This window comes from Lepidochelys kempii, chromosome 1, assembly GCF_965140265.1.
Source record: "Lepidochelys kempii isolate rLepKem1 chromosome 1, rLepKem1.hap2, whole genome shotgun sequence".
Lineage (NCBI taxonomy): Eukaryota > Metazoa > Chordata > Testudines > Cheloniidae > Lepidochelys > Lepidochelys kempii.
In genome coordinates, this window is record NC_133256.1 from 15,328,850 (window position 1) to 15,342,493 (window position 13,644).

At 39.5% G+C, this 13,644-nt stretch overlaps 1 protein-coding gene across 4 annotated transcripts in view; it reads right to left on the reverse strand.

The window, feature by feature from the left end:
- Window positions 1-592: 592 nt before the first annotated feature.
- RSF1 (remodeling and spacing factor 1) overlaps window positions 593-13,644 on the reverse strand; it is a 122,854-nt gene continuing 109,802 nt past the window's right edge. For 3 of the 4 annotated variants that reach the window (XM_073335507.1, XM_073335497.1, XM_073335490.1), the window contains exon 16: window positions 5,015-13,387. In XM_073335507.1, coding sequence (XP_073191608.1) covers window positions 12,810-13,387 — 578 coding nt within the window. In that variant the 3' untranslated portion in view covers window positions 5,015-12,809. Of the gene's footprint in view, window positions 804-5,014; window positions 13,388-13,644 lie in introns of those variants that run through there. The other variant, XM_073335516.1, reaches the window with a different exon arrangement.

Sequence of the window (13,644 nt, forward strand, 5' to 3'; positions counted from 1 at the left end):
GCTGGTACGCTTTTCTATTTGAGCCTTCCACACTCTGCAGTTGATTGGGAAAGGAGTACCTACAACCCATCCACCAGCACAACTGCTCTCTCCTGTGTTCTTCTGTCCCTTTTAACCCTCTCTCCTTTCCTATCTGCAAGATTTTTGTTTTGTCCCTATTTCCATCCTGCTGGCTGATGCCTTCCACTGTCTGTGCCCACACCCACTGGAAGCATACATGATGATCTTGCTGCTTCCAGGGCAGGCAGTGGGTAGAAGACTCTAGTGGCAACTTTTTACGTATAGACCTATAAAGTGAACGCTAGCGGCTGAGACTGCATTGTGCACCAGGACACTTGCTACAGGAACAGAGAGAGGGAGAAGATGAACATTTCCAAGGAGGTACTTGCCCCACATACCCCTACCTTTCTACAGGGACAGAGGGGTTGTCCTAGGCATACAGCAATTTCTGAAGCATCTGGCTCCTTTACCCTCCATAAAACAGGATGGAGGTGCGGGAAGAGAGAGAGGGAGATGGGGAAGAGAGCAATCCATCATGTTCCATATTTGATTCAAGAGGTTCTTTGCACTACTCATTGACCACTGAGCCAGGTTATTTTCCAATGCACAGTCACTGATCTTCCATCAAGTGTATACAACTCTTTAATAAATAAAATGAAGGGGGATTTCACCCAGAAAAATCTGTTTTCTTGCTTTTGGGTTTAGGGTCCTGACCAATTGGTGACCTGACTTCAAAACACACCTCCAGTCTGGGTTTCAGAAAGCATGTGTCTTTCGCCGTTTCTTTTTTAAAAGATTATCATCTAGAAAACAAAAAGCAAACAGAAGTGTTACAGTCAGCACCAGTTCAGATACAAGAGATGAACCTACTCAGTACACCTTAGTGACAATGCTGAGAAACTAATGGAGGACACTAGTTAAGGCATGGAGGCCTCAGCATGAAAGGTGGCAAATTTAAGAGGGAAAAAAAAGGAACAAAGTAGCCCTTCTTCGATCTTCATCGCAGCATGTAAACTGAGTTATTAGTTAGATAGGCAGAGGCCCAGGCCGCATCCCACCTTGAAAGCTAAAGGTAGGAAAGTCATATATACACCTTACTATTTAACTTACCCTTTGATGACTGTGTGAGTACTTCTTGAGATATGAGTTTGGAGGCCTGGAATCAGATTCTGCTGGGAAGCTAACTACATCACAAGCCTCTACTACTTAGCCCACTTGTTGGCAGTCTCAGGACTGAGGTTAGTGACTTTGTGGCTCGGAAGACTGGACTACCCTCTCAGATCTAGGCCCTGTCTATACTGGGTTTGTTTGGACCCTTTTAACTATACCACGGCAAGTCCCTAGTGTAGACATGCTGTACTGGTCTAAAGTGGGGGCTTGCACCAGTACAGGTAACTTACTAAATCAAGTTTCACCAGGAAAATGTGTCTGCATTAGGGGTTTGCACCAGCATAATGACATCAGTGGGGCTACACCAGCGCAAATTTCTTGTCTTCTTGAGGTGACCCCTCCACATTGCACAAGACACGTCCACTACAGATCATGAACTAGAGGTTATGAAGCCACCATTTCAATTTGACCCACTGCCCGGCTTCTTAATATACAGACCATCCTTAGGCATTTTCCACTGCTTCTGGGGCAAAATGGAAATCCTGCATCAGATTCAGAAGAATTTTTTAAATGGAGGGTTTTTATTGAGTACAAAATTTAAACCAAACAACAGTACAGTGACTTGTGTTAAATTGAAGTTTACACTCCTTCCATACACACACTTATTTTCATTGTGCCACAGATTTCTGTGCTGACCATGAATAACTACCTTGCAGAAGACGGTATGGGGGCAGAGGGTGGGGAGGGTTAGAGTTTGGATAGGAACTGAAGGGTAGATGGTTTGGATACGGCAGCTATTAAGGGCTTTTAGCACTTGGGAGGGGAAAAATCTATAGTATCTTTCCCTGTAACAGCCAGCTGACCCATATGCCAGCATTTGCCGCTGGATCTAACAATAAGCTCATTAATTGGTTCCTGCTAAAATAATCAGTGAAAGCCAACACTGACATTTCCATTCACCATTATTAATCTTCAGTGTTACAACACTGAGATACTGAGATAAATTGGAAGTTCATACCCTTCAGAGAAGTCATCTTAGGTTGTCTACAGATTCAGTAAGGAAAACACATTGCAGCCATTTTACACAGTTCATAGTCGAAAGCTTTTCTTCCCAGCCGCAAAGGCTAGAAACAGTTTGTTTTAAATGCTCTTGACTTATATTTAGATTTTAAGATCTGGGGGACAGGGGCCATCATTTTGTTCTGTGTTTGTACAGCACCTAGCACACTAGGGTCCTGGTCCATGACTGAAGCGCCTAGATGCTAACACAATACCAATACATAATAAACAACAATAAATCCAAGCCTGGCACAATCCTGCAGCAAGTAAATTTCACTGTATCCCAAGAAAAATAAGGGCCTAGATTTAAAGTATACTGAGAGTAGAAGGAAATAGATTAAGAGAGACTTCACAGAGGCTAAATTCAAATTGATCTCCAATTCAGCTCCTGCTTTCTTCCGTACTTTCTGGGGCTGTTTCCTGGTTGGCCACTAAAAACTCCTTTCCTTAATGTTATGATTGCCCATTGCCATAAGCACCTATCAGACCGGCTATCACAAGCTGTAAATACATTTCTCTATAGATTTGTCGCAGTTAGTGGTTCTAATATTCTCTGCAGGACTTGGCTCAGCCCAGATGTACCTCTTGTCATGCATGAATAAGTGAACAAAGAAGCAGAGCTCTTGCAGTCCCATCTGAAAGCTTCAGAGCCTTATGCCTGGAATTGTCTGGCTTGGATATCATATTGCTGGTTGTAAGTTATGGCTAAAAAGCTGTGATCCATGTCAGGAGATGCTGACGACACCTGGAAAACCTTGTCTATACAAACAAAGTTCATGGCTGTAATTCATCACTGGTACAGCTCCACCGGTAACAGAAATGGTGGGAGCTGTAGCATAGACATGGCTTAGGTGTTTTAACCACAATAATGCTGTGGTAAGAGAGACACTGAACCAAACCACTTTCACCACTAGGTGAGCTGCACCATTAAGTGGATTATGGCAGACAAAGCTGAAACGGTTAAGGAAAATGAATATGTAGAGTGATCAGAGCCTATTTACAGCATCACATAAATGGCATGCTGTCTCCAGCTCAGAACTGCATAGACAAAGCTTACTCTGCCTACCTTGAGAATCTACCATTTATCTGTATCCTCTACATTTTCTTCTCAGATGCATGAGTTTGGTTCTTTCGTGTCCATACAAAATGATGTTTCCACTTTCAAATTCAAGATGACCCCCTTCCTGTATTAAACTCTTATTAATATTAGGGTCGCTATAGCCACACTGTACTGCAGAAAAAGAAGAACTATTGTAGATTTAGGCGTTTCTTCCACTTGTGTCAGCGCTTGGCAAAATCCAGTTGGTTTGGAACTCTGTGTAGGGTCATTGAACATCATTTTTGTGTACCACTTACACAGTCCATTCCTCCTTTGCCTCCTAATACTCCAACAAAGCAACAGGTTCCAGCCAGGATCTCCCCTTTCCAAAAGTCTCCATAAACCACATCAGGAAAAAAACATTACAAGCGATAAAGGTTCCCGATCAATTTACTTGCCATCAACATGATTTTAAGGAATCATCAAATGTGTTTCCTTTCCTAAACTGGACCTTTAACTGCAGCTGTTTCTTTAAGGAGGCCTCTTGCCAAGCACCAACATTCCATTCCCCAGGTCTCAGCAAAGTTGATCCTTTTTCAGGTTATGTTTAACTTGCCTCTACAATCCAATTACTGAACTCTGATCTAGGAGATTGTGAACCTCTGACCAAGGCACCCATAAATGTCTGGCAGGCTCTGTTGACAGACTGGCTTCAGATGTCTCACTTTGAGGAACTTATTTAAGCCTTACAATGACAAAGATTTTGTACAAACATGGGTCTAGTTAGTCAAAGAGAGCAGGTGGCAGCAGAGCTAAAGCAATAAGGGCCAGATTTTTAAAGATATTTAGGCACCTAGTGGGATTTTCAGCACTTAGATGCCTAAAACTCACTGCTTTCCATGGGTGGTAAGTGCCCCAGATGCTTTTGAAAAATCACACCAGGCACTTAAATTAGGATTACCATATGTCTGTATTTTCCTGGACATGTCTGGCTTTTTGGTTCTTAAATTGCCGTCTGGGAGGAATTTTTAAATATCTAAAAATGTCCGGGATTTTGCCATTATTATTTTTCCCACAAAGAACAGTTGATCATTCAAGAAAGAGAGTGAACGTTGATCATTCAAGAAAGAGAGAGTGAATGTTGATCACTTGAAAGTGCCCGCTTTCCCCCCCTAGCTCCCAGTGCTTGCGCCATGAAACAGCTGTTTTGCACGGCTGAGAGGGAGGGGGAACGTGGTACGCTCAGGGGAGGAGGCGTGGCCAGGACGGGGATTTGGGGAAGGGGTCTAATGGGGCAGGGAGGGGGCGGAGACTTTGGGGAAAGGGTTGGAATGGGGGCAGGGAAGGGGAGGAGTTGGGGTGGGGGCCGGGAGCGGGGGGGCACAGCAAATACACCCCTGCACCCCTCATTGGAGTGTCCTTTTTTTTGAATATTCAAATATGGTAACCCTACTTAAATTCCTTTAAAAATCTGGCCCTAAGCAGCTAGTCTCTCAATTTGCCACTCTGGATCAACTAACAGAACAGCCCTATCTTTATTTTTAAAAATAGTATATTTAGAAGATACAGAATACAAAGAAAAAAGAGAAATCCCCCCAGGCTAAACTGCCATAAACAAAACAGCACAATTTGCTACTTGTAGCCAAACAAATGTCACTTTCAAAGGCTGGACCGATTTGCACAACCATTTTCTACTATCTACCTTAAAGTCAGACAAAAAGAAGCCCCTCCTTGCTATTTAGGTGCCAGGATAATTAAAAGCAAACATGCTTCTCCCAAACACATTATACTTTGTACATCATCAAGTTATTTAATTTTTTTTATTATGACAATTTACATGTCATATTTATAGGAAAGAAATGACAGTAGATATTATAACAAAAACATTATGAAAGAAAAAGTTACACAATTAGGCCTACAAGCTATAAAATGGCTTCAGGCCCAGCTTATACACAAAGAGTTCTGACCAGACTGTAGTGACAGACAACAATGAACATTTCATTAACAAAAATATTGGCACCAGCCTTAACATTTTTTTTTTTTACTTCATTTACAAGGAATACAGTATTTAAACAGTTGTGTACTGCAAATCTAAAAACATCAGCTGTTATTAAACTGCAGTTAACCCCTTTGAGCACTGAGACCACCATGACTTTTGTTTTAAAGTTTTTAACGTATCATGTTTTACATGCAGGTGAAATTACTGGTGGGAAACAAAACAGTGAAAGCACCACCCAAGTTATGTGCAACAAGAATTACACTTCCAGTTTTTTCAACATATTTCCCCCCCTCCACACACACAACACATGCAGTGTGTGCACCTCAGTCCTTTCCCTTCAAAATATAGCAAGCCATGATTTCAGAGAAAGATTTAAAAATCAAGGTTTAGGACTCAAGCAAAGCAAGGGTTAAACTCTACAAAGAACGGCTAAGCGTTTGGAAATTTACCATGTTACCTCTTAAGAGTAAGATAAAACAAAAATGAGGCCATCAGTGAATTTGAGATAAACTTTAAGGAACTGTAGGTTTCTCTGCAACATTTAAACAGCACACAGAAGTAAGACAAAAACTGTATTTCATGTAAGCATATCTTAAAATTTAAGAGACCATATTTGGGAGTTTTGACCTAATTATCACAGAGTATTGGAACAACCATTCTGCTAGCAAGCAATCTGTACTAAATTTACTGGGACAGTGAATAGAGACATGAACATCAGGTATAAACACACAGAACATGCCCATTTGACAGCCATTATACACCAAAGCATATGATAGCTGCTATGTATTATAAAGGAGAACTGTGAAACAAGAAAGAAATTAGCAACCATTGGCATTTAAAAGAATTTAATGTCAGTTAGGGGGAAGTACCATTTTAATGAATGTACTTGTAAGAATAAGACAAGATTTCAGAGTCAATATGAGTATGAAATTAAAAGCAAAAGATTTATGATCTGATTTCCTTTTCTACCACATTAACTTTAGTAGCAGATTAATATCTATTAAGGACCTTATAGTCATCTAGCTAATAAATGGTGTGCCAGTACTAGGCCTATTACGGCTTTCAGTAGAACAGCTTTTTTCCTGTAGAATCATTTGTTAAGTCCTGAGAGAGTCAAGGTGGGGTAATCTATTTTATTGGACCAACTTCTGTTGGTGGAAAGTACACACTTTCTGTTCTACGCGGAGCTCTTCTTCAGGTCTGGGGAAGGAAGCAGAGCGCCTGAGCTAAAAAGTTGGGACTAACTACAAACAAAAATCCCGACTTGTATTTAGCTCAGACACCCGATGAAGAGCTCTGTGTAGTTTGAAAGCTTGCACCTGCCACCAATAGAAGTTGGTCCAATAAAAGATATTACCTCACCCACCATTTCTCTCTCATATCCTGGGACCAACATGGCTACAACAATTCGTTACGACGTCCTAACAGGCTAAGCTAAATATTACAAATCAACATAGCTGTTTGGGTCATAAGAGGAGGGATAAGCATACAGAGTGGCCTCCATCAGATTGTGCCAAAGCCAAACAGTGTTAAAATATCTAATGTATTGCTCCAAAACCCCCCACATCCACACCTACCCTATAGCACTCATTCATCTGTTGTAGGAAACCACCTTTTCTAGCATACACAGATTTTTATGCAGCTGTGGGGACAGGAATGAGGTCAAGAGGGTGTCAGCCTCAGTGTCTTAAAGGGGCACAGTCCATTTGAAATAGTCAGTTTTTAAGAGTGAATTACAAGTTGTTTCAACACTATGCCTTTCTGAATCCCCTTCTGCAAATGGTCGTGAGTTTGCAATCACATTTTGCTATTTTTTCTTCCTGTCCCGTACTGCCATTTGAAAGATCCATTCAAAACGACAGGGGGAAACAATTTCTGACTAGCCCTGGGAACCAGTGAGGCTCACTATACACAAAGTGCTATCCAGTGCACAAAGTAAACAAACTGGAAAAAACAGAGCAACGTTTTCCTCCTCTAATCTTGCAGCTCTAGTTAGTAACTTTTGGGGTTATTTGTAGCAATCTCAGATATATTTACAGCCACAAGTACCATTATTAAGCAATGTGTCCCCTCTGCCTGCATTTCCCTTGTCTCTACTGCTCATGAGAACAGGTACTGGGTGCAAGCAGTTACAGAGTGATAGCTCAAAACCCAGGTTGTCAGACTTTTTACAGTTGTAATTGTGTCTGGAGCCTTTACACTATATGCTCAATTGTAAAAATCTATTACCTACTTTAGAGTGTTCTACTCTTTCCTTCAGAAACTGTACATAATTTAAGTATTGTTATAAGCAATATAATTTTTTTGGAATGTACAAATAAGTTAAATTACTCTGAAGCTTTGGGCAATTATTTCAATTCCCATGCAACCTTGTTTTTTGCTGTTTGGAATTCTGTCATTCAAACAAGGAGTTATACTGATGCTATAAAAAGAGCTTAGTAAGTGACTTAATTTTCAAAAAGGGACTAATGATTTTCAGTGTCTCAATTTTTGGTTGTCCAACAGGAGACAAAGGGGCCTTATTTTCAGTGAGTGAGTATTCTGCTGTTTCTGAAAAGTCAGGCGTCTTTAACATGTCTCTGACTGGACACCCAAAAATGGAGGCATCCAAAATCATTCGTAATTTTTGAAAATTTAGGTCAATACATATTGCAAACATTAGTTCAATTAAAATTAAGGCCTCTCTCTGCTCACTTCATATTTCCTGCCTTCCAAAACAGTTAAAAGCAACATATCACCCCAGGTGAGGGGTGAAACACAAAAGCTAAGATTGGCAGCCAGGATTTCCTAGATTGCGTCAAGAATTCTAGTCCTAATCCTGCAAACCTTTATTGCTAAAAGCAGTCTTAATGACTTCCATAGACAAACCTGTGCGTAAGGACTTGCAGACCAGGACTACTTAACATGAACTGCTTTCTTTCTTCCCTCTCCATTCAGTATAGGTTTTTTTCCAGTAAAGATTTGTTTCTGTTTGAAGGATTTAATATTTATTTATATACAATTTTTTAAAGGTTTTATTTACCCAATGGACTGGAAGTGTTCTTACATAAATACGCACATAGGATGCATCCTGTATATTAAAATCTATAATACAAACCTGTGAACAGTAGTCACTGCACATGTTTCACAATCACTTTTTCAAGGCTTAAAGAGTGCCATTTTGAGCCAGTTGACACATATCTTGATTAGACCATTTTTGGACTAGCATGACTGCAAAATATTATTTAATTAATGTATACAAAGGGGATTTAAAAAACCCAGGTGCCTTTATCTTGTTTACTTTTAAGAAAGCTAGTTTGTGAAACTGTGTGATTGGAAGCAAGTTTTAAAAAGTGACTGTTGGGCCAAGTCTTCATGCTGAAGAGCTTTCAATGCAAAATTAGAAATGCATGAAAACAGAGGTTTGTAATGGACACCCTGACAGTGTACTATTAGAATTATTGAACTACTACAGCATTTGGATAGTCACATAGTTCAAATGATAAAGATACTAAGATAAATTAGAACAAATGGACTGCCATGCAAAGATTTTTTCTTTTATGAACATATATGCTGCCTGAGGTTCTCTGAATAAGTCAGTCTCTCATGAGGTGTTCAGACACAGTGAAGACAAAACAGAAGCAAATGGAATACAAGCCAACTTCCATTAGCAGAAGAGCAACTGAGGCACCTTAATCCAAAAGGATAGTCTTAAAGACAGTGACATACCTTATAAACATAAAATATAGAAAAAAGCATCACTGTTCTTCTCAAGTGCAGTTACAATGCAAAAGCCATTAGATAAAGAAAACGTGTCAATCTGTTCACGTAATTTAATGTGCACAGCTCTGAATCAACTATCAAATGCTCAAAGAGTTCATTGTTTAGTATTGATCTTCCTGTACTCATAATTAAACAAAGAGACATAAACTGTGTCTACATTTGTTTTTTAAAACCAGGAATACACTCATTTAGAAGAATCAAAGACGACAAAAACAGCCATGGTGAAGTTCTTACTATATTACGGGCTTTGTTAATGTAATCCATCACATCGATTTAGAGTGAAGTGAATTTACTGTACACTTTTGACACCAATGCTCATACAAGTGGTTTGCAAGCCAGCAAATATTACTCTTCTCTTTGTGAAATGGATTAGAAATTTCCATCCCTCATTTCATTCCCTCAACTTGTACCTTCCTCCACTCTACAATGCTGCTTAAAACCTAAACTGCACTTAATTAACTTTCTTCCCAGTCAGTTCTGCACTAAACAATGTTCAACTTAAAAATCTGCAATACCCGTATAGCAACTTTTAGTCACAACCTGATGGGTAGCTGTTTGTGTAATCAAATCCTTACATATAGGATTGATATCTGCTTATTCTTTTCCAATTGGAACTATTCTGTTAAATAACCCAAGGCAAGTCTCCATTGTGTTTCTAAAATTATTTGATCTTTTGCTTATTAACTTAAGCCACAGCTGAAGATTGGTATTCATTGTGGACATTAACATAATCCAAAAACATTGCACTTCATTCCTTACCAAGATTACAGTAGAACACAATCTGCAAATGACACTAAATCAACTGGAAGACATTTCCATAGTGTGGACTAATGAAAATATTCTTAACATCTGACTAGGGGTCACTTGTGCTCTTATCAAGAAGTGCCATTTCCCAAAGAAGATACTATACATTTCCCATCAAGCAGAAAATCTTCAAAACTGGGGATTGGGAGCGTGTTGAAAATGTAGCCCTCTCTTTGAGCCAAATGTTGCAGTCTTTACTCAGATATGATTCCCATTGATATAAAAGGGAGCTTTGCCTGTATAAGAGAGTTTCAGGCTTGGACTCTTTGGGATGACATTAACACCAGAGATGACTTTTTCTTAATCAAATAGAAGGTCAGTCTACAAAACTGACATACAGGAAGTAAAGCTCCGAGCAGTGTCAAAGTCATGTACATATTTTCAGAACTGACAGTACCTGAAAAATAACTGGATCATCTGTTCCAGTGTTCTGACTGGACTTTATGATATTGTCTGCTTTTACATCATTCCCACAATTAAGCCACAATATTTGATTTTTTTCCTCTGGTTGCATATCCAATACTTCCAACTCTTTTGTATTTTTCTTACATTGAAATTAGTTGCCCGCTACGTGTCTATAATTTAGAGTTAATGCAATAGCAAGAATGTTTGCTACAGCACTGATCAGATACTAAAAGGCTAAGTCAGAGAGCAAAAGGGTTATGGCACTGCCTAAACAAAACAGAAGTCTTGGCTGCAGAGTATTGCATATGTGAATCAGACAGTTTGCATTGCAAATATTAAAAATGCACAGTTACTAACATTGAAAAATGGGAGCCACATGTCATTGATCATTTGAAACACAAGTATATTAGAAATGTAGCAGCACTACATTGTTGCATCACCTAAGGGGGAAAAAAAAAGCATATACTGTGTAGTAGCTTAAAATGCTACATAGGCTTTTAAGAACACTTTCTAAACTTCTCTGGCTTTTCGCACTACCCTGTTTAAACATCTGTTAATGAAACCTGTTAACTATCAATTGACATGGTGGAAATAATTCGTTGTTTAAAAATTCAAATGGAATAAACTCATTGGGAAAGAAAGAGTGAATTCTCATTTTCTTAAGTTACAAACCTTGCTTACCATAGCAAACGATGAGGGGTCCTAACCTTTTGCAGCTTTGATGGTTCTAGTTTTATATGTGAGGATATATGAACTGCTAGAATTCCAATGAAATAACATTAATGCAGTCGGTTCTACAGAACTAACATGGACAGAGGGGAAAAACAAAAACAAGGACTTTCAAGGCTAGAAGGTAGGTATTTTTGGATCTAGGTTTTCTAGAGAGGTATTTAGTAAAGGCCTAATGCCAGCTTTATTACAATGAAATAGAAGTGCTTAACTACTGACTGACTCGTCAATACGACATTGAGGAGGTGGGGATGGGGGTAGGAAGGAGAATTCTCTCCTTGGTGCCAGCAGCAAATTTGGTGTATCCATTGCCGGCAATGGACATAACACCGGGGGGGGGGGGGAGATCCAAATCTCAGCGCAAAAGGTTTAATAGATGTGACCTTATTCGATTTCAACATTTGGCAGCTATGTTTTAGCTGTGGGCTACAACATGTATAAACTTTACAGCCTGCATCTTAATTAAGAGCGAAGAGAAAACTGAGTGCTATCCAAAACAAACTTCAGCTTCACTGTCTATTATGTGCCAAATAAACTGTTAAAAAAAAATCTATATACTTGAGCTAAAGTATATGCCACTCAAAGTGATGAGATATTGTCTTGGAGTCAAGCATTTTCTCCCAGAAATACTGCCTTCTTGAAATCAGTTGGTCACATGACAACTATTAAAATGTATTTTAAGAAAATTCTAATGGCCAAAGGCCAACACTACATTCAAAACCTGCTAGTACATCCAGGCAGATAAGTAAATCAAAACAGAAACACGCAAATCCAAAACAGAAAACCTCCAAAAGGAAAACTGCTCCATTTGTTTACTTCAATTTGAAGTAGATATTAGGGGCATGAATGGACCAGTCAAGGTTTATTTGAAAATCCCTCCATCATCAGATGTGCTGTAATCCTGTGGTCAATGCAGTATGTACAAACATATTCCTTTCAAAATACCCTGATATATGGTTTAAAACTCAAATGGCCAGGCAGTTACTTTATACAGTGGTTCTGGCATCTGTAAAAGTTTACAGCACTCACATGGTATCATCCCACTTACAAACTAACTTCACACTGAGATTCCCTCCCACCAGATACTGTACATTAAAGGCCATCTGATGAAATATGCACGGAAAACCTGTTTTATAAATTCATTGCTGGCACGTTTCAACCGTCAAAACTTCATTACAGTACACTTTACTGTACAAACACTTTAAAGGATGTTTATCAGGAAACTCTGCAAGTCAAAATGGATACTAGAGTTCTTGTTTATTGTACTTTCTCGGCCTCTTTATTTACCGTGGTTATCTCCAGTCTTAAATCAAGCTGCTTTCATGAAGGTGGTTACTAAAATGAGCTATGTATGTTAACCTACAACTCACAAAATGCAACAGTAGAGACATTAATTTTTAAACTTGTCTGTTAAATTGTAATCTAAGTTGTGAACATTTAAATATAATATATATCTCATATGAAAAAGCTAGAGCACAAGTGTTTCTGCACACACACCCCCATTCCCGCCTCCCACTGCCCCCTGCCCCAGTTACGTTTTGGGCCCAGACCGATTTGGAATGCTTTCATAGGCCACACATTTCAACAAATTTGTATGCTTTCAGGAAATATAAAGTCAAAAATATACAAATCTCTTGTTGTTATAAGGTTTTTGTGAATGAAATTACCCAGGACCATGGACTTGGAAGGAGAGAAAAAAATTAAGAGGGACTTTACAGCAATTTATCTTCAAAGTTCAAAACTGGTCACTTCACAGAAAGACTGCAGAACTGGTGAAATTCTTGCTTCTAAAAAGTGATACTGTAGTGGAGAGTCTTTTAGGAAAAATAAAACAGCTTTTAATAACTGGCCCGCTGGTATGAGCTACCGTGGAATAAATTAGCACAAAAATGGAAGAAAGTCTTATAACTGTTCACTGTTACAGACGTAATCAACAAGGTCAGTCACTCTCAAAAGTTCATCCTCCTCTTCCTCTGGCCCTACTACCTCCTGCCCACCCCCTGTCCCATTGGGTGCCAGGGTGGCATTGGCTGTGCTGTCTTTGGGGGCTTGAGTCTTCTCACTTGGTTTGCCAATCAAGGTCTCAATAGTTTTACCTGGGCTCTGTCCATTGGTGGAAGGCAAGTCCACTAGGCTGTAGTCCAACGGACTTTCTACTTTCCCTACATTATCAAAGTCATCTTCATCATCACTTTCTATCCGGTAGCAGGGCTTCTTGGTGCTGTCATGAGGAGCATGAGGTGCTGATGGCTTATTTGCAGGTGCAGGCTTTTCTGCATCTTTGTTCGCATTGTCGCAGTTATCTTCATCATCTGTTTCAATTCGATTCAGCCGTTTGCGGACAGGTCTCCCCTCCTCTGGTTCATCCCCATCCTCTTCTCCTTCTGAGTATTCATCTGTGCTTCGGCTACGTTTTCGAATAGACTGCTTTGATTCCTTTGCTGGTTCATCATCTTCAGAGTTCTTGGACATGTAGCTCTCTGGAATGAGGAACAGACTTAAAGCCGTTAGCAAAATCTGACGGCAGGCAAAACATTCACAATTGCTCTTTATATTGTCCCTTTTATCCCTCTCTTCTGAAATGTCAATCCTTTCTGTCTTGCACCCTGCCGCCCCTCCCCTCTCACACCAATTCTGAAACTTTGTTAGCGTACTCACACATAAAATAAAAGAAATAGAAACTGCCATATTAGATCAGACTAGTGGCCCATCTTGCTTGGTATCTTGTTTCTGACAC